At 47.0% G+C, this 19,310-nt stretch overlaps 1 protein-coding gene and 1 pseudogene across 3 annotated transcripts; both read right to left on the bottom strand.

Moving 5' to 3' along the window:
- Window positions 1–718: 718 nt before the first annotated feature.
- THY1 (Thy-1 cell surface antigen) lies at window positions 719–6,092 on the bottom strand. Of its 3 annotated transcripts, none has more exons than XM_046017919.1 (4): window positions 5,949–6,092; window positions 3,394–3,454; window positions 2,588–2,923; window positions 719–2,022 (listed from the first exon to the last, which is right to left on the bottom strand). In XM_046017919.1, the coding sequence occupies exons 2-4, from the start codon at window positions 3,428–3,430 to the stop codon at window positions 1,910–1,912; spliced, it is 486 nt and encodes a 161-aa protein (XP_045873875.1). In that variant the 5' UTR covers window positions 3,431–3,454; window positions 5,949–6,092; the 3' UTR covers window positions 719–1,909. The 3 variants fall into 3 exon arrangements, with proteins under 3 accessions (XP_045873875.1, XP_045873876.1, XP_045873877.1); XM_046017920.1 differs by having other exon boundaries at window positions 5,891–5,999; XM_046017921.1 differs by lacking the exon at window positions 5,949–6,092 and adding an exon at window positions 5,858–5,917.
- Window positions 6,093–15,096: 9,004 nt separating this feature from the next.
- Window positions 15,097–15,195, bottom strand: LOC123950142 (annotated as a pseudogene).
- Between the last annotated feature and the right edge of the window lie 4,115 nt (window positions 15,196–19,310).

Raw genomic sequence — 19,310 nt, 5'->3', positions numbered from 1 at the left:
AGTCCCCACCCTCTGCTCCCACATTTCCTGGCAGAGCCGGCTGGGCTCTCCGGGGGACCCTGGGACCACCCCGCGGTCCCATTCTAGCTCCCGGCACCAGGATGACCACTGATGTTCACATGCTACTCATTGACTTTTAGGGGAGGGAACCAGGCCCTGCAGGCTGTGTTTTCTCCCCGCCCCCTGCTCCCTGCAGTCCTGGATATAGGTGTGTGGGATTGAAGACATACTTGTCTTTAACACCTTGATGGCGTGGACTGATACTGTGCCAGCTGCCATGCTTACTCTCGATGCCCCTGTACTTCCCTTCTCTGTAGCAGATGTCCCTTGAGGGGGCGTTTCTGAGAACAACCAGGTCCAAGAAGAAAAAGCAGACTCTACCGCATAGCGCTTGTTAGCCTTTTGGGCCACGTGGCTTGGCCCACGTTTGGGCAGGTATGTCTGTTGTTCCTGCCAGGTGAGTCAGTGGAGATGGAACATTCATTTATTGGGGCAAATGTGCCATGTTAGAGTCATTCTGGAAAGTCCAGCATGCAGAGTCCCTCCCCCTTACCACTCCCCCCCCACCCTGGGGGCAGCAGGGGAGGGGAAGGGCTGATGAAGGCAGGGGAGAGGGAGAGTTCACAGGGCCATTTGGAGCTCCTAGATGCACCACTAAGGGAGGGGAAGTGGACCTGGGGGCAGACGGAGCAGCAAAGCAGAGAAGGGCAGGCAGGCATTCTCCAGAGGCTTGGTTTTATTGTGCGGTTCTCTTTTTCCTCAATGAGATACCAGAAGTTGTGGTGCACTATACACAGTCACAGGACAGGGCACAGCTGCCAGGGTGGGGCAGGGAGCTGGGGGTTGGGAACAGCCATCTATCGAGGCATGTCTCTCTCTAAGGGCTGCCTCAGATCCGCCCCCCCAAACCTCCCAGGCCCCCAAGAAGCCTGACCTGTAGAGCAGAGGACTGTCGAAAGGCTTAGCCCCCAGCCACTGGGGTCTGGCACTGATGGAGGAGGGAAAGAAGAGCCTCCCGAACACTCGGGCCACACTCTCCTCTGCTCTGGGACTCCACCTGGCCTGGCTTCCTGCCTCTAGGTCAGAGTTCTGGAAGCTCTTAGGAACTTGGGACTGGTTGGGAGGAGGCTGGTCCTCTGCCGCCCGCTCAGCTGCTGGCTGAGGTAGTGGGGGACAGTCGGCTCTGAACTGTAGTTTCATCAGGTAGAGAGGGGTGCTGGACCCTCTCTTTTTCCATGTCTGCAGCCCTCCATCAGCACCACTCCCAGGCAGAATCTGCTTTGTCACCTGGCCATGCCAGGCCCACAGTCCCAAGGGGACCTCTCCAGTTGATAAAAGGACAGCTTCTTGCTGTGGCAGAGAATGCTCCCAGAGATGTTCGGTTCTGTCCTTGTGATGGGCCAAAAACGCTTGGCAGTGCCCTCACATCCGGGGTCTTCGGGCACCATCCCCACCTGCTGAGGGATGTGCTAGGCCCAGATGTACCTCCTCCTCCTCCAGGTCTCTTCCAGGCCCATGGTCCTGGTGGGCAAGGATGACCCCCCTCCTTTGTCCCCCTGGGACCCCTCTATCTTTCTACCCCTTCCATTCCCTCACTCTCCGTCACGTCCCCAACCCTGGCTTCCCTTTTCACAAACTCCCAAAGAAAAGGAAGGATAGACCAGATAGAAGCAACTCTGGAACAAAGAGTACAAAAACAAAAAGACAGCCAGTGGCGTGCAGAGAGGGAGTGAGACGGCGGGGGTGGGGGGTTAGCAGAGGGCTGGGGAGATGATGCATGCGGCGCTGGGATTCCTAATGGGGGGGTCCCCATTGTTCCTCGAGCTGTGTGAGGGACTGGGGGGGGAGGGGGTCAGCCAACGCAGAGAAGTAGGGTCTCCCCGGACCACGTGGCTTCCTGCCCAAGCAGTCACAGGGAGATGAAGTCCATGGCCTGCAGGAGAGGCAGGGAGAGCAGGAGCAGCAGCAGCCATGAGGTGTTCTGGGCCAGCAGGCTGATGCCCTCACACTTGACCAGTTTGTCTGTGGAAAGAGAATGGGGGGGGGAGGGGCAGGGCAGGAGTGAAGAGGGACCAGGATTCACCAAGCCACAGGCCCTGAGCTGGGGCACATTCCCTTGGGCAGGCTGGTGCTATGATGGCTTAGCTGGAAACAGGGCCAGTCTGCTCTAGTAGAACCAACTATCTTTCACATTTGCAGCTTCCTGAGGTCTTGAACAAATGTCATATCAAGTCTCTTATCAAGCACCTTCCATAGAAAACTTTGGGTGAGGTAGCTAGTGTCTTCCCTGTTTTCCAGGGTGGGGGGCACGGAAGAGGACTGGGGGGCCAAGTGATTTGCCCAGTCATGGTAGAAGTGTCTGTGACACCATTCCACCTGTGTCACTGTCCCCTTAGCCTTTCCCTTCATACACCCAGCAGGCAGTCATTCCCCAGGGCACCAGGCAGTAGCTGGGGGGGAGGAAGAGAGAGGTTCCGGGGCCCCGCTCATCTGGTCTGGCTAAGGGGACTGCCTGTGGTCCTAGCCAGCCCTCTCCCGTCCACCCTCTTCTCCCAGCTCACTTGGCCTTGTTGGGAGCTTGCCTCACCTCTGAGCACAGAAACATTCTTGCTGGAGGTGATGGGGGGCTGGCCAGAGAGCCGGAGTTCACAGGTGTATGTCCCCTCGTCCTTGGTGGTGAAGCTGGATAAGTAGAGGACCTTGATGTTGTACTTGCTGGTGAAGTTGGTTCGGGAGCGGTATGAGTGCTCAGGCACCCCCATAGTGCCATAGAGCACGTGCTTCTTTTTCTCCCGGGTCAGGCTGAACTCATACTGGATAGGCGAGGTGGTAGAGTTCTCATGGCGGCAGTCCAGACGAAGGCTCTGGTCCACCAGGCACGCTGTCAGGCTGGTCACTTTCTGCCCACGGGCTACCTGCAAGACTGGCACCAGCCGTGCCCACTCCCAAGTTGGGGGGGGCTGCAGAACAGGGGGCCTCCCACCCACAGTAACTGGAGAGAATGGCCTGGCCAGGGAGGGCACAAGGGTCTGCTTTTTGGGTACCTCTCCCCACCCCAGAGGTCCCTGGGGACCACTTCCACTTCCCTGATGCAGACCTAGCCTCCTTCCCTCATGTTTTTTAGTCCTGGTGTCCCAGGGGGCAGGAGATCTTGGGGAGTTGATGTAGGCTCCCGGTTCCCATTTGGAGGTCCCGCCTCAGTGAACTGTTTTTCCAAAAATTGCCTCAGGCAGCCCGAAGATCAACTAGGTTACTCAGCGGATTTAGGGATGAGAAAGAGCCCTCTCTCCCTCAGTCATCTCCCCCTTACCAGGTTGGGAGGGAGAAGCTAGCTTCTCTGAAGGGAAGGAAGCCAAGGTACTTGGAATCCCAGCCCTGCCCCTTGCCCAGTACCTGTCAGCAGAAGAGCGAAGCCGATGGTGGGGTTCATGGTGCCGGGAGCTCAGTCCTTGATCTGGGGGTGCGACAGGATGGCAATCAGCCAGGAGATGGAGCAGGTGGGCCCACATTTACTGCTAGGGCTTGGGGGGGGGTGCTCGGGGATACATGCTGTGATGGCCGTGCCAGGCAGGCAAGCTTCTCTGTGTACTTCTCCCCTCCCACTTCTGAGTGACTATGACACTGTCACTCGGTGCCTCCCCCCTCCGGGGAAGTAAGGGGAGGGAGGACACACTTTGTGATGATGCGTCTCTGTGTGGACTACCTGGAGTAAAGGGACTTCGACCATTTCCTTTTTCCTTCAGGAAGGCAGAGACAGCCTATTTCCTAATTGTGGCAAAGTGGAGCTAACTCAACGTTTACTATCTTAATCATTTTTTAAAAAGATTTATTTGAGAGAAAGAGTAAGAAAAAGCACATGTGCAAGGGAGTGGGGAGGCGCAGAGGGGGAGAAAGAGGGAGGGAGAAAGAATCTTAAGCAGATCTGTGTCCCGGCCTGGTGGGACCCGGGGCTCGATCTCAGGACCCTGAGATCACGACCTGAGGTGAAACCAAGATTCGGTTGCTTAACTGACGGTGCCACCCAGTCGCTTCTGTCTTAATCACTTTTAAGTGTACAGTTCAGTGGTGTTATTAGGTTCCCTCACATTGTTGTGCAGGCAATCTCCAGAACTCTTTTTATCTTGCAACACTAACACTCTACCCATTACACAAAATTCCCCATTTGGGGACTTTTCCGTTTCTTTCTTTTTTTGGTTAAGATTGTATTTATTTATTTATTTGACAGAGAGAGAGAGACAGCACAAGTAGGCAGAGAGGCAGGTGGGGGGGGGAAGCGGGCTCCCCACGGAGCAGAGAGCCTGACGCGGGGCTCGAACCCAGGACCCTGAGATCATGACCTGAGCTGAGGGCAGAGGCTTAACCCACTGAGCCACCCAGGCACCCCAACTTTTCTATTTCTTTTTTAGAAGAAAAATCCCCAATACCCTAACAGTTCCTGGCGTATAATAGATGCTCAAAAGATCTTGAATGAATGAATGAACTTTAGATACACACAGGGTTGTGATGGGGATTAAGAAAAATGGCGAATGTCTGCCACTAGGACTGCTCCATAGTGAGTGGCCTGTAATGTTAAGTCCCTTCCTCTAGAAAGGACTGTGTGGCTAAGGTGCTTCCAGATGGGCCGGTAGCTGACCTACAGCTAAGGGCCTTGTGACAGTGCTCTCTGATTGTATATGTTCTCTGATTGCATAGGAACCAAGATGTTTGCAAATGTCCAGCTCTCTGGACAGGCCTCCTGGGCCTGCCGTTTTCCAGTCTGACTTCAATACACTCCCTGCCTAAGCTCTGTTCCCTGCCTTTTTTTCAAAGCCTAGTCTGGACCAACATCCTGGTGTCCCTGAGCAGGTAGCCTGGCCTGTCTGCATTGATGCTCACCGGGGAGAGGCCGCGCAGGAGGGGCTTGCGCGTGGGAGGGCGCGCAGGGCCCTGCCCAGATGCCTGCGCCCAGATGCACTGCTGGCTGCCTCCAAGGCCCCCCAGGCGCTCCAGAGTTGGGCGAGGCTGGGGCCCCTGCAGCACCAGGGGGCTGCAGTTGGCACCTGCTTAGAAATATAACCGAGAGGGCCCCAGGAGTGCTGTTGGGGAAGAGAGGGGGTCGGCATCTGGCTTTGATTCACAGACACTGAGTTATGGAGGAGGGGTGCGAGCTTGAGATCTAGGAGGGAAAAGGGGAAGCCTTGGCTAGGACGGGGATGAAATGGGGCTGGGGCTGGATAAGGATGGAGAGCCAACGGCACAGTTAACGGTGGGGGAGGCACAGATGTTTTCATTTCCTCTGCCTGGTGTCCCCGCAGCCCAGAACCCAGACAAGTTCTGCACTCCCTCCTTTTCCAGCCCCCGTTCGACTAGCCCCACCCTCATTCCGTTTCCGTATTCCACCCGTCTCCTCTCCCAATTGAGGTCCCCCTTCCCCCTCTCATCCTTTCCCAGTTCTCCCTTCCCCCGTCTGCCCGCCTTCCAGTCCCCGCCCGCGGCACTGCGGTTTCCCTGCCCTTTGACGCCCCGCACCCAGCCCACCGCGAGGTTGCAGGGCAGAGATTACCCCCAGCTCTCAGTCATCCGTTCGGTCCCGAAATCTCACCGCCCCCACCCCACGCCTTTGCGAACTAGGTTTGGGGACGTCTGCGTGGAGAGCAGAACCCAAGGCTGTCCTTGGCGCCCTTCGTCCTGGTTTTCCTCCAGCGCCCCGGCCTCAGGCAACCATCCCTTCAGGGGGTGAAAACACGGGCGCGCTTTCCGCGAAACGCGGGGTGCGGCACGGCCCCTGGCCTGCCGCAGTTGCGTACCGCTCCCCCCTACCTGGGAAGCAGACCCCTACCCAAGCAGGGTGAGGCTCCTTGCCAGGGCGCCCCCTAACCTTTTCTCTAAGCCTCGTGTTGGGAGGACTTGCCTGGGCGCTTGGGGCCTCTCCCAGCGCCCCGGGTCCCCGCCCTGGCTCCCGCTCCCACCTGGGCTCCGGTCCTCCTCTGCTGCTGCAGGCTCCAGCCGGATGCGCCGCCGCCTCCAGTTGCAGCAGCCTGCCCGCGCCCGCAGTTTTCACCAGGGGGTGGGAATGGAGGAGCATGGGGTGGGCCCAGGACGCGGCCAATCAGAGACTGGGGAAGGGGGATGGGAGGGATGGGAGGCGAGGAAGGGAGGCAGAGGGAGGCGGCGGTGGTCCGATATAGATGTGGGAGAGTGGCCGTCTGCCGCAGAAGGGGGACCTCACCCTCTGGCTGGCAGGCCAGGCCCGGGATAGGAGGGTTTAGGGCCCCCGGGGAATCAGGGTGGGGCAATGCTGGCAATGCTAGCTGCCTTCCAGAACCCCGAAATGATTGCTCCCCTTTTTAGGCTTTAACCCTTTCTTCTGACTTAGGCTTCAGAAGCCTATGGGAAAACCAAGGGGCCGGAAACCCGCCCGTTAGGTCAGTGCCCACGCCTCCCCCTCCCCCTTTTCAGCGGGAGCCCACCTCCTTGGAGCCAACAGTGAGAAGTTTTGGAGTTGGAATATTCCAGGCTTTCTCCAAAGGAAGATGGTGGGGTGTTTTTCCACATTAGAACAGCTCTTCAGAGGCAAGGCAGGCACTGCATCCCACCTTCCCTGGTCCTGAGCCCTGCCGCACTCCTCATCCATCCCGGAACATCCGCACCTTCTGGGGCTTTCTGCTCTGGGGCTGGCACCTCCTGGAACAGGGAAGCTAGAAGGTTCTTCTTGGTTTCATATACTCTTCCTGACACTCCCATCCCCGCCCCACCTCCTCCCTGGTCCCTGAGTCGTGTCTGCTAGTTTGGTCTCCAGACAAGAGAAGGAGTACTGTTTTGTTTGTTTGTTTGTTTTACCAAGCATTGTGCTGGGCACGGTATATTCATGGCTGTGTTGACCCCACAGCAATGAGCTGGGTTCATCTCATCCCGCTCCCCATCCTGTTTCTCAGCTGGTAAGTGGGAGAGCTGGCCAGCCAACCTGGGGTGTGGAACCCGGTGTCCTCAGTGCTGGCCCACTTCACCGCTATATCCCAGCCCAGTGGGAGGGGACATTGTGGAACTGTGGGAAAGGGGAGGAGACAGGAGCATCTAGAAAGAATAGAGGAAACCAGGCTCTTAATCCCATGGGGGCACCCTCCCTAGCCCTATCATTCAATTTCAAGTCACCAGAAGCCCCTGGATCTTTTTTCTTTTCTTTTTTTTTCATGGCCAGTGCCAGTGACTTGTCTCCCCACCCACAGGTTAGGTGATTTTTTTTTTTTTTTTGAACGAATGTTTATTTGCTTGATTTGCATTCTTATGGCCTCTTTATGGATTCTGGCTGGGGCATCCTGTGGGCTGGCCCTGCCTCCCTGCTATCTGCCTGCCCATTCTCCTATTTCTTCACAGAAGTCAGCCCTGGCACCTTAACCGCAGTTTCCATTACCGCAGTGCTACTGTTGGAAGTCATCCGTGGGCTGGCAAGTGGGAAACTCTCTTTCCTCTCCCTCCCTGGGAGGTTAGGTGGCCTCCCGGCTCTCCGAGGGGTGGGACTTTCTAACTGGAACAAGCTTTGAGGATGGTCCAGTCTAGGGGCCATTCACCAGGATAAACAACAGATGCTCTGGGGGGTGGGGTGGGGTGGGGATTTATGAAAAATGCAGTTGTCTCTGCCCACCTGGGATCTCCTTAGTCTAGTAGTACATTGCCTGTGTCTGCACTTTTCACAAGCTCCCCAGGGTCTGGGGAGAGCAGAACCCTGATCTGGTAAGACCATCCCTCTTTATAGACCAGGTCACCTGGCTTCTTATTGTCTGCTTGGTGATTTTTAAGGCCCTAGATGTCCTGGCTCCTGGCTGTCAGCCTTTACCACCAACTCATCTTGCCCATTCTTCTTCCTGCTACATTCTGGAAACGTTGGTGGCCTCCCTGTCACTGCACGCATGTGGTCTCCTGGCTAACGGCTTTCTAGTTCTCAGTCTGGAGGTCTTTCCTATCAGAGCACAGTTGCTTTAGGCTGGGGCCTAACCCCCTTCTCTCTCCTTCTCTCTCTGTCTGTCTCTCTCTCTCACACACATACATAGGCACAGGCACATATACGGATGGGACTGGAGCCAGTTCCTTCTTTTTTTTTTTTTGGCAGAACATGGGGATACCCAGAGGCATCTTATCTTACAGAAGATATCTGAGCTCTGTCTGGACATGACCCTGGCTGCTGTTTCCCGCTCTGTGGTGGAGTCTCTGAGTGTTGTTGGATGGGAGCTGTGCTATTTTGATAAGGTTATGAGGACCTGGCCTATTTTCTGGGTCCCCAAGCACTTTAGTTCAGGAAGGGGAGGGGAGTGTGGACTCTCAGTTTTCTGTCTACTAAAGCAAGATCTCTGGCTGGTTGGAGTTAATGGTTCAAGACAATCCAGGGACAGGGATGGAACACAGGTTGGTGAAGGGGATGGAATTTAAAAATCTCCCATTTGCTAATGATACGGGATCAGGGTGCTGACAGTAGGAAGGGTTTCGGGGAATCCACCTAAAGCAAGATTTCTTGACAGCCTGTGGCTGTTCTGCTGGTTCCTTAGAGCTAACTCTCCCATTATCTCCAGTTGCCCCAGCTAGGGACCCATGGGGTAAAAACTCTAAAAATTCCTATTCCTTTAGGACAATCAAAGGACAACCAGCCATTTACTTCTTATTCACCAGTTTCATCAGATTGGCTTTATAGAATCCCAAAGATGACAGAAGCCGTCCCATCATTTTACAGCTGGAGACTTAGGTCCAAGAGAGGAAGGATTTGTCAAAGGACTGACAAATACTTTGAAACATTGCCAGGGCTGCCTGTACCCTAGATGTCCTGACTCCTCATACAGTGCTCTCTACTGCTCCCTTCCGACTTCTACTAGACTGATTTCACTGGTCCATGGTGAATAAGAAAAGCAAGGACAGTGTGGGATATTCTAAACATAGTTGTGAGGTTGCCCCCTTGTTCTGATCACCTCCTCTTCACTTAATAAGGGAGGGATTTTTTACCCCTGGGTTTTGGAGATGGCTGAACACACGATCCCTGACACCAGAAAGATGAGATGGATGGTAGCTTATTTGTCATGTATGCTCACAGCGCAGAGGAGGACACCACGCATAGAGGTTGCACAGGAGCAGAGCGAACAGCCAGGAGCTATGGGAGGCAAGCTTCGTTATTTAACATTGGCTTGCTGAATAATTCTGTGGGCTGGCATGGAACTGAAGCCCACTACTCAGAGATAGTCAGGAATTGTGCCTCGTCCCCATGATAGGAGGTTTGATTGGCTCGGAGAACTTATTAGCAGAAACTAAGTTGGAAGGGGGACTTGTGGTTAGGCTGTTGAGGTGCTTCAGATTTTTTGTGTGGAGATAGCACATACTGTTGAATCCTAATTTGGGGCTAATTGAGTTTTTATGCCACATACCTTCCCTTCCTTGGGAAGACCTATGTTTTCATGCTAAGGTTATACCTCTCTGCTTCTTTGTAGCAGCGATGGTAATAGAGCTCATTCCCAGGACCCTGAGATCTTGACCTGAACCAAAATCAAGAATCAGAATCTCAACTGACTGAGATTGAGGCACCCCTCAACATTTATTTCAAAAACCTTATTCATGGGTGTATAATTAAATAATTAAAAGACATTATTGTTCTAGGTGCAGTGTTCTAGGCATAGGGCTAGCCCCTGGAATTACAAAGATCAACAGAGTACAATCTCTGTCTTCAAAGGTTTGTCCAATGGTGGTGACAGAAATGGTATAGAGATGGTTAGAGAGCAGTGAGGTAAGGGCGATGATAGGATGTGTTCAGAGCATTGTGGGACCGCAAAGAAGGGGCAAGTGATGACCCAATCTGTCAGAGAGGCTTTCTTAGAGGAGGCGAGATATAAACTGAGTCTTTCAAGATGAACGAGAGTTGCCCAGGTATGGTAGATTGTTACGTTAATGGTCTCCAATGAACCATGCATCCTGGTACCCATGCCCTTTGTGTGATTCCCTTCCACATTTATTGTGGGCTTGGCCATATATACTGAGGTGCCTCCGTTAAGATCAACCCCCATTTGGGATCAACTAGCTCCCAACTGACTACCACATGAGTGATCACAGAAGCATGTGTAATCCCAATTGATGACACATAAAACAGAAAAAAAGCATCCCAGGTAAGCCTACTAAGGTGGATATTCTAAAACCTGGATACAAATTCTTTGATACTGCTTCATCAAGAAGTAAGTCTGATCCCCTTATGAATCTCAATGGGGATGTAACTGCTTCAGACAATGGAATATGGCAGAAATGATGCTAAAAGACTTTCGATTATTTGTTTTTTAAAAAGATTTTATTTGAGGGGCGCCTGGGTGGCTCAGTGGGTTAAGCCGCTGCCTTCGGCTCGGGTCATGATCTCAGGGTCCTGGGATCGAGTCCCGCATCGGGCTCTCTGCTCGGCGGTGAGCCTGCTTCCCTCCCTCTCTCTCTGCCTGCCTCTCTGTCTACTTGTGATCTCTCTCTGTCAAATAAAAAAAAAAAAAAAAAAAAGATTTTATTTGAGAGAGAGAGTACAAGCTGAGGGGAGGAGAGGGGCAGAGGGAGAGGGAGAGGGAGAAGCAGACTCCTTGCTGACAGGGAGCCCAATATGGGGAGTGCTCCTAGGACCCTGAAATCATGACCCGAGCTGAAGGCAGACACTTAACCAACTAAGCCACCCAGGCACCCCAAGACTTTTGAATTTAGATCTTAAAAGACCATATAGGTTTTATTTTGTTTGCAGGAACGTTCCTTCTTATGGCCACCATATAAAGTGCTTGACTATCCTGAAGCCATGCTGTAAGGAAGCCCTAGTCACATGGAAAGACATTATGTAGGCAGTTTGGTAGACGGTCCCAGAAGTTAGCCTTCAGAGTCATTTCAGCCCAGGCTCCAGATATGTAGATAAAGAAGCTTCTAGATTATCTCAGCACCAAAACTGTTTGAGTTGTCCACCTAGCTGCTCACATTTTCAAGCCAAGGCACCAGATGTGGTGGGACAGAGACAAATCTGTCCACAGAATTCATGAGCTTAACAAAACGGAGGTTGTTTCAAGCTATTGTTTTAGATGATTTGTTATTAACAATAGATTTCTGTTACATGAATTGATACTAAAAGTGTGGTGCTGTCTTAAAAGCCAGGGCAGGTGGCATTTAGAACAGGATGGTGGGTGAAGGCTTGAATGACAGGCAGCAGAGTTGTGAGTGCCCTGGAAAGGGAACTGGAAACTGCTTGGACCAAGGCTGATCAGTATTATACAGTGTCGAGACCACTGGCAGAAAGTGTGCCTAATGAGTTTTTGGGTTTTGCTTAAGAGATGTAGAGGTGGGATGTTAAAAGTGCCATCTGGGTGCTTCCAGCTGGCGTGTCAGGTGTAATAACACAGAGATGAGCTAAATAAGGATCTGTCCAGTTATCTGGTTTGGGAAGGGAAACTAGTTCTCATTTCCAATCTCTATAGCAGGCAGCAGATCCCCCAAGTTAGAACTGGTCTAAAGGTAAAGAAGAAATCAGGGGTTTGAATTATAGAATCTTCGTTAAGACCCCAAGAGGATTTAAGGTGGTGCCTAGTAGACTGCCTCAGTGAAACAAAAGGGTTTCTAAGAATAGTAAAGTTGTTGTTTTATAGCTGGAGTAGAATCTTCATGAAATTAACTATGTGGCTTTTGGAGCAAGAAGTGAAGCTAATAATACCCCTAGAAAACCCATAAGGTTTCAGAGTATTGTTTTTGGAAAAGACTGTATTATTTTGGGATAAAAAGAACTGAAATAGTTAAAGTGAAAATAGGCTTCTGGACCCCCAATTTTTCTATGGGTAGTAAGGTGGCCAATATTCACAAGGGCCTTCTCTTATGGGCAGAATCAGAAGCCCAGTGAGTATAACTAGAAACCACACAGAACTGAACGTTATTCAAGTAGAATGAGGGACCCCTCCCAAAGGAGGGGTCCTGATAACAGAACCTGGCTGGATTTCAGAATTGCTTTGAATCAGTGATCTCTACATGCCTCCTATTTCTCTCCCTTTTTTTTTTTTTAAAGATTTTATTTTTTATTATTTATTTGACAGATAGAGATCACAAGTAGGGAGAGAGGCAGGCAGAGAGAGAGAGAGGAGGAAGCAGGCTCCCTGCCAAGCAGAGAGCCCGATGCGGGGCTTGATCCCAGGACCCTGGGATCATGACCTGAGCGAAAGGCAGAGGCTCTAACCCACTGAGCCACCCAGGCGCCCCTATTTCTCTCCTTTTTAATAGCTCTCCTGTGCCTGCATCATGACTGCATGCTGGCCCATGGAGGGCAGACATCTTGTCTTGTTAGTTCGTAGGTCTTTGGATCAAAAGGAGCCACACACGAAGAGTTGTACCCCAGGAGGCTCAGTCACATCCAGACTTGCTGCACATTGCGAGATCATGGATGTTGAGCCTGGTGTATGATTGGATACTATTTTGGGTGTTTTGGGAAGGATGACAAACCCTGTGCATTAGGTAGGGGCAGAGGGCAGACTTGTAGATTGCTATGTTAATGGCCCCCCAGTGAGTCACACCTTTAACAAACTGATTCTGGGCTCAGCTATATGACATGCTTTAGTCCTAGGCAGATGTGACCTCAGCAAATGCGACACAGGCAGAGACTTCATAAGTGCTTGCCCATCAGGCTTTGGTTCTTGGAATCCAGTTGCCATGTGAGGAGTCCAGGCTAGCCATGGGAGAGACCTGAACTGAGATGCTCCAGCTGGCAGCCTCACCCAATGGCTAGATACTGTGTGAGCCCCTCTTGGAGCATCCAACCCCAGTGCACCTGTCAGCTGACCACAGTCCGTGGATGAGCCTAGCCAACTCCATTTGGAGCATATGTATGCACTGTTACAGCTGATTTCTAACCAAACTGCTGATTTACAGAATTGTGGTTGCCTTTAGTTACTAGTCTGAGTGGTTTGATACACAGCAATAGATAACAAATAAACCAGACGAAGGGAAGGAAGGGCATTAAGACAGAGGAGAGGGAATGAACGAAGACATAGAGACAAAGCAAGGTGGGTATGGGAAAATGCGAGCAGTTGGGGTTGTCTGAGGCAGTGAATGCTGAGAGGGGATACTGGAAAAATGGGGAAGAGCCTTCGGAGAAAGCCCTTGTCTCTTTGGGTGTGGGTGATGGGGAGTCATCAGTGGTCTACAGGAATGGTGTGAAATGGCCAGAGAGATGCATTCTTTACAAGGATGACTCTGGGGTCAGAATAGGGAATGAACACAGGGCCATGTAGATCCTCTCCTGCCCAGGTGGTTTTTAAACTCTTGTACTATGTCCAGAGTGTGGCTAGGGAGGTGGTAGAGGGCAGCTGCTGGGGAAGCAAGGTGGTATGATAGATACTGCCTTGAGGTCAGTGTTCGTGTCTGTCTTGTTTACTGCTGTATCTCTATGGAGCCCCAGCACGAAGTTACCTCTCAAGGTTATTTATTTATTTATTTAACATGTAGTTGACATACATATTTTTAAAAGGATTTAGTTAAAGTCCAGTTAGGTAACATACCGTGTAATATTAGTTTCAGGTGTACAACACAGTGATATGACAATTACATACACTATGAAATGCTCACCATGGTAAGTGTAGTTACTCTCTGTCATCATATAAAGGCATTACAGTATTGTTGACTATATTCCCTGTGCTGTACTTTTCATCCCTGTGACTTATTTTATAATTGGAGGTTTATACCTCCTAACCCCCTTAACCTGTTTTGCCCATTCGCTCATCCCCCTCTCCTCTAGCAACTACTAGTTTGTTCTCTGTATTTATGTCTGTTTCTGGCTTTTTGTCTGTTTGGTTGGTTTTTTAGGTTCCACATATAAATGAAATTCTAAGGTATTTCTCCTTCTCTGTCTGACTTATTTCACTTAGTGTGATACCATCCATGTTTCATTCTTTTTTTTGTGGCTGAGTAATATTCCATTGTGTACATATACCACATCTTTATTCAGCCATCTGTCAATGAACACATAGTTTACTTCTATATCCTGGCTATCATAAAACTGCAATAAACATAGGGGTGCATATATCTTTTCAAGTTAGTGTTTCATTTTCTTTGGATAAATACTCAGAAGTGGCATTACTGGGTCATATGGTGGTTCTGTTTTTAGTTTATTGAGGAACCTCCATACTGTTTTCCATAGTGGCTGCACCAATTTACATTCCTACCCATAGTGCGCCAGAGTTCCCTTTTCTCTACATGCTTGCCAACGCTTGTTATTTCTTGTCTTTTTGATATTAGCTATTCTGACTAGTGTGGGGTAATCTCATAGTGGTGGTGATTTGCATTTCCCTGATGATTAGTGATGTTGACTATCTTTTTCATATGTCTGTTGGTCGTGCTGTGTCTTCTTTGGAAAATTGTCTATTCAGGTTCTCTGGCCATTTTTTAATAACGTTGATTTGTTTATTTTTGGAGGTGAGTTGTAAGAATTCTTTATATATTTTGGATATTAACTCCTTATCAGATATATCATTTGCAAATATCTTCCCCATTCAGTAGGTTGCCTCTTCATTTTGTTGATGTTTTTCTTCACTGTGCAAAAGCTTTTTAGTTTGATGTAGTCCCAATTATTTATTTTTGCTTTTATTGCCAAGGCCTGAGGAGACAGATTCAAAAAAATATTGCTTATAGTGATGTATAAGAGGTTACCGCCTCTGTTCTCTTTTAGGATTTTTATGGCTTCAGGTCTTATATTTGGGTCTGTAATCCATTTTGCATTTATTTTTATATATGGTTTGAGAAAATGGTCCAGTTTCATTCTTTTGCATGTAACTGTCTACTTTTCCCAACACCAGTTACTGAAGATTGTCTTTTATCCATTGCATGTTCTTGCCTCCTTTGTCAAAGATTAATTCATAATATAAGTGCAGGATTATTTCTGGGTTATTCTGTTCCATTGATCTATGTATCTATTTTTGTGCCAGTACTGTACCATTTTGTTTTCTATAGCTTTGTAGTAAAGTTTGAAATCTGAGATTGTGATATCTCTAGCTTTGTTCTTTTTTCTCAATGTTGGTTTGGTTATTGGGGTCTTTTGTGGTTCCATACAAATTTTAGGACTTTTTATTCTAGTTTTGCAAGAAATACTGCTGGTATTTTAATAGGGACTGCATTGCATTTCATCCTTGTGCAGGGGCTATGCTAATCTTATCTGTATTGTCTCAGTTTTAGTATATGTGCTGCTGAAGTGAGCACTAATAGGGATTGCACTGAATCTGTAGATTGGTTTGGATTGTATGAATACTTTAACAATTCTTTCAGTTCATGAACATGGTATATCTTTCCATATATTTGAGTCATCTTCAATTTCTTTATCAGTATCTTATAGTTTTCAGAGTTTAACTCTTTCACCACCTTTGTTAAATTTATTCCTAGGTATTTTATTCTTTGTGATGCAATTGTAAATGGGATTGTTTTCTTAATTTCTCTTTCTGCCAGTTCATTATTGGTGTGTAGAAACATGACAAATTTCTGTGTATTTGTTTTGTATATAAACTTTGTTGAATTTTTTAGTTCTAATAGATTGTGTGTGTGCGCACGCGCGCGCGCGCGCGTGTGTGTGTGTGTAGTCTTCAGGGTTTTCTCTATATAGTTTCATGTCCTTAGCAAATGGTGACAGTTTTACTTCTCCCTAACCAGTTTGAATGTGTTTTATTTCTTTTTCTTGTCTGATTGCTATGAGTAGGACTTCAATACTGTATTGAATACAAGTGGTGAAAGTGGACATCCTTGTCTTGTTCTTGATCTTAGAGAAAAGGCTTTCAGATTTTCACCATTGAGTATGGTGTTAGCTCTGGGTTTGTCATATGTGGCCTTTATTATGTTGAGGCATATTCCCTCTATACCCATTTTATTGAGAGTTTTTATCGTGAATGGTTGCCGAATTTTTTTCAAATGCTTGTTTCTATTGAGATGATCATATGATTTTTACCCGTCATTTTGTTAATATGGAGTATCATCTTCATTGATGTTGTTATTGAACCTTTCTTGCATTCCTGGGCTAAATTCCTTGATTGTGGTGAATCACCCTTTTAATGTATTGTTGAATTCAGTTTGCTAATATTTTTTAAGGAATTTTGCATCTGTGTTCCTCAGGAATACTGGCCTGTTCTGTTCTTTCTTTCTCCGTTTCTTTCTGTATTTCTTTCTTTATTTTGTTTTCTTTTCTTTTTTTAAAAGATTTTATTTATTTGAAAGAGAGAGAGATCACAAGTAGGCAGAGCAGCAGGCAGAGAGGGAGGGGGGAAGCGGCCTCCCTGCTGAGCCGAGAGCCCGATGCAGAGCTCGATCCCAGGACCCTGAGATCATGACCTGAGCCAAAGGCAGAGGCTTAACTCACTGAGCCACCCAGGCAGCCCCTCTCTTTCTTTCATAAGTAGGATTAAGACCCAGAATGGAGCCCAATGCAGGGCTTGAACTCACAACCCTAAGTTCAAACCCTGAGCTGAAATCAAGAGTTGGATGCTTAACCAACTGAGCCACCAAGTGGCTTTTCCTTCCTTCCTTCCTTCCTACCTTTCTTCCTTCCTTCCCTTCCCTCCCTCTTTGCCTCCCTCCCTTCCTTTCTTCCTTCCTTCCTTCATTCCTCTTCCTTCCTTCCTTCCTTCTTGTGTTTTTGTCTAGTTTTGGTATTAAGGTAATGCTGGGCTCATAGAATGAGTTTAGAATTTCCCTTTCTTCCTGATTCAGTCTTGGAAGATTGTATGGTTCTAGGAATTTATCTGTTTCCTCTAGGTTTCCAATTTATTGGTTTATAGCTTTTCATGGTAGTTTCTTTCTTTTTTTTTAATATTTAAAAAAAATTTATTTGAGAGAGAGGGAGCATGAGCTGCATGGAGTGCAGAGCCTGACACATGGCTGGATCTCATGACCATGAGATCACAATCTGAGCTGAAACCAAGAGTTGGCTGCTTCACTGATTGAGCCACCCCGGTGCCCCTCATAGTAGTTTCTTTTAATCCTTTGTATATCTGTGGTGTCAGTTGTAACTTAACTTTCATTTCTAATTTTATTTATTTGAGTTCTCTCTCTTTTGATGGGTTGGGTTAAAGGTTAATCAGTTTTATTTATCTTTTCAAAAAACCAGCTCTTAGTTTCATTGATCTTTTCCAGGTCTTTGGTCTGTATTTCATTTATGTCCACTCTGATCTTTATTATTTCATTCCTTCTACTATCCTTGGGCTTTATTTGTTCCTTTTCTAGTTCCTTTAGTTGTAAAGTTAGATAATTTATTTGAGATTTTTCTTATTTCTTGAGGTAGGCCTGTATCACTGTAAACTTCCCTCTCAGAACTTTTGCTGTGTCCCAAGGATTTTGAACTACTGTGTTTCCATTTTTATTTGCCTCCAGGTATTTTTTGATTTCCCTTTTTGATTTCTTCATTGACTCATTGATTGTTTAGTAGCATGTTGTTTAACCTCCACGTGTTTGTGTTTTTAGCAGTTTTTTCCCCTTATAACTGCTACTTTCATATTATTGTGGTTGGAAAAGATGCTTGACATGATTTTATTCTTAAATTTACTGACACTTGTTTTGTGGTGTACTATGTGGTCTATCCTGGAAAATGTGCTATGTGCACTTGAATGGAATATGGATTCTGCTCTTTATAGATGGAATGTTCTATATATATTTTGTATTTCTCTTGGTAAGTCCATCTGGTTTAATGTGTCATTCAAAGTCACTGTTTCCTTATCGATTTCTGTCTGGATGATCTATCCAATAATGTAAGTAGGGTGTTAAAGCCCCCTACTATTACTGTATTATTGTCAATTTCTCCTTTTATGTCTGTTAATATTTGCTTTGTATATTCGGTTGCTCCTGTGTTGGGTACATCAATATTTACAATTGTTATATACTCTTGTTGGATTGATCTGCTTATCACAATGTCATGCCTTTCTTTGTCTTTTGTTACAGTTTTTGTTTTAATGTCTATTTTGTCTGATATAAGTATTTCTTCCCTAGCTTTTTTTTCCACTTTCATTTGCATGGAATATCTTTTCTCATCCCTTCACTTTCAATTTGCATGTTTCTTTAGGTCTGAAGTGTGTCTCTTATAGTCAACGTATAGATTAGTCTTTTTTTTTTTTTTAATATCCATTCACTCCATGTCTTTTGATGGAACATTTAGTCCATTTATATTTGAAGTAATTATTTATAGGTATATACTTGTTGCCATTTGATTAATTGTTTTCTGGTTGTTTTTGTAGTTCTCTGTACCTCTTCTGTCTCTTGCTCTCTTCTTTTTTGATTTGATGAATTTCTTTAGTGTTATGCTTGGATTTATTTCTCTTTATTTTTTGTGTATCTATTATAGGTTTTTGGTTTGTGGTTACCATGAGATTTATATATAATATCCTGTATATATAACGGTCTATTTTAAGTTGATAGTCTTGAACTTAAGTTCAAACGCATTCTCAAAGCACTACATTTTTACTCTATGTATCAGTGTATATGATGTATTTTACATCTTTTTATTTTGTATATCCTTTAACTAATTATTGTAGATATAATTGGTTTTAGTACTTTTGCCTTTTAACCTCTGTGCTAGCTTTATAGGTGATTGATCTACTACTACCTTTACTATATGCTTGCTTTTATCAGTGAAATTTTGTCTTTTCATAATTCTTTTTCTTTTAGTAATGGCTTTTTTTTCCCTTAATGAAGTCCCTTTAACATTTCTTTTAAGAGTGGCATAGTGGGATGAACTTTTAAAATTTTTGTTTGTCTGGCAAACTCTTCCTTCAATTCTGAATGATAATCTTGCCAGGAAGAATATTCTTGGTTGTAAGTATTCTTCCTTTCATCACTTTGAATATATCTTGCCACTCCGAACTGGCATGCATAGTTTTCTGCTGAAAAATCAGTCAATAACTTTATTTCTTTTGTATGTAACTAATTGCTCTTCTCTTGCTGCTTTTAAGATCCTTTATCTTTAATTTTTAAAAATTAACGTATAATGTATTATTTGCTTCAGGAGTACAGGTCTGTGAATCAACAGTCTTACACAATTCACAGCACTCACCATGGTACATACCCTCCCCAATGTCCATAACCCAGCCACCCTGTCCCTCCTTCACCACCCCCCAGGAACTCTGAGTTTGTTTCCTGAGATTAAGAGTCTCTTATGGTTTTTCTCCCTTCCCAGTCCCATCCTGTTTCATTTTTTTCCCTCCTTACCCTCCACAACCCCCACCCTGCCTCTCAAATTCCTCATATCAAAGAGATTATATGATAATTGTCTTTCTCTGGTTGACTTATTTCACTTAGCATAATACCCTCTAGTTCCATCCACATTGTTGCAAATCGGAAGA

This window comes from Meles meles, chromosome 8 (genome assembly GCF_922984935.1).
Source record: "Meles meles chromosome 8, mMelMel3.1 paternal haplotype, whole genome shotgun sequence".
NCBI lineage: Eukaryota > Metazoa > Chordata > Mammalia > Carnivora > Mustelidae > Meles > Meles meles.
This window is presented reverse-complemented; position numbering and strand designations above follow the sequence as displayed.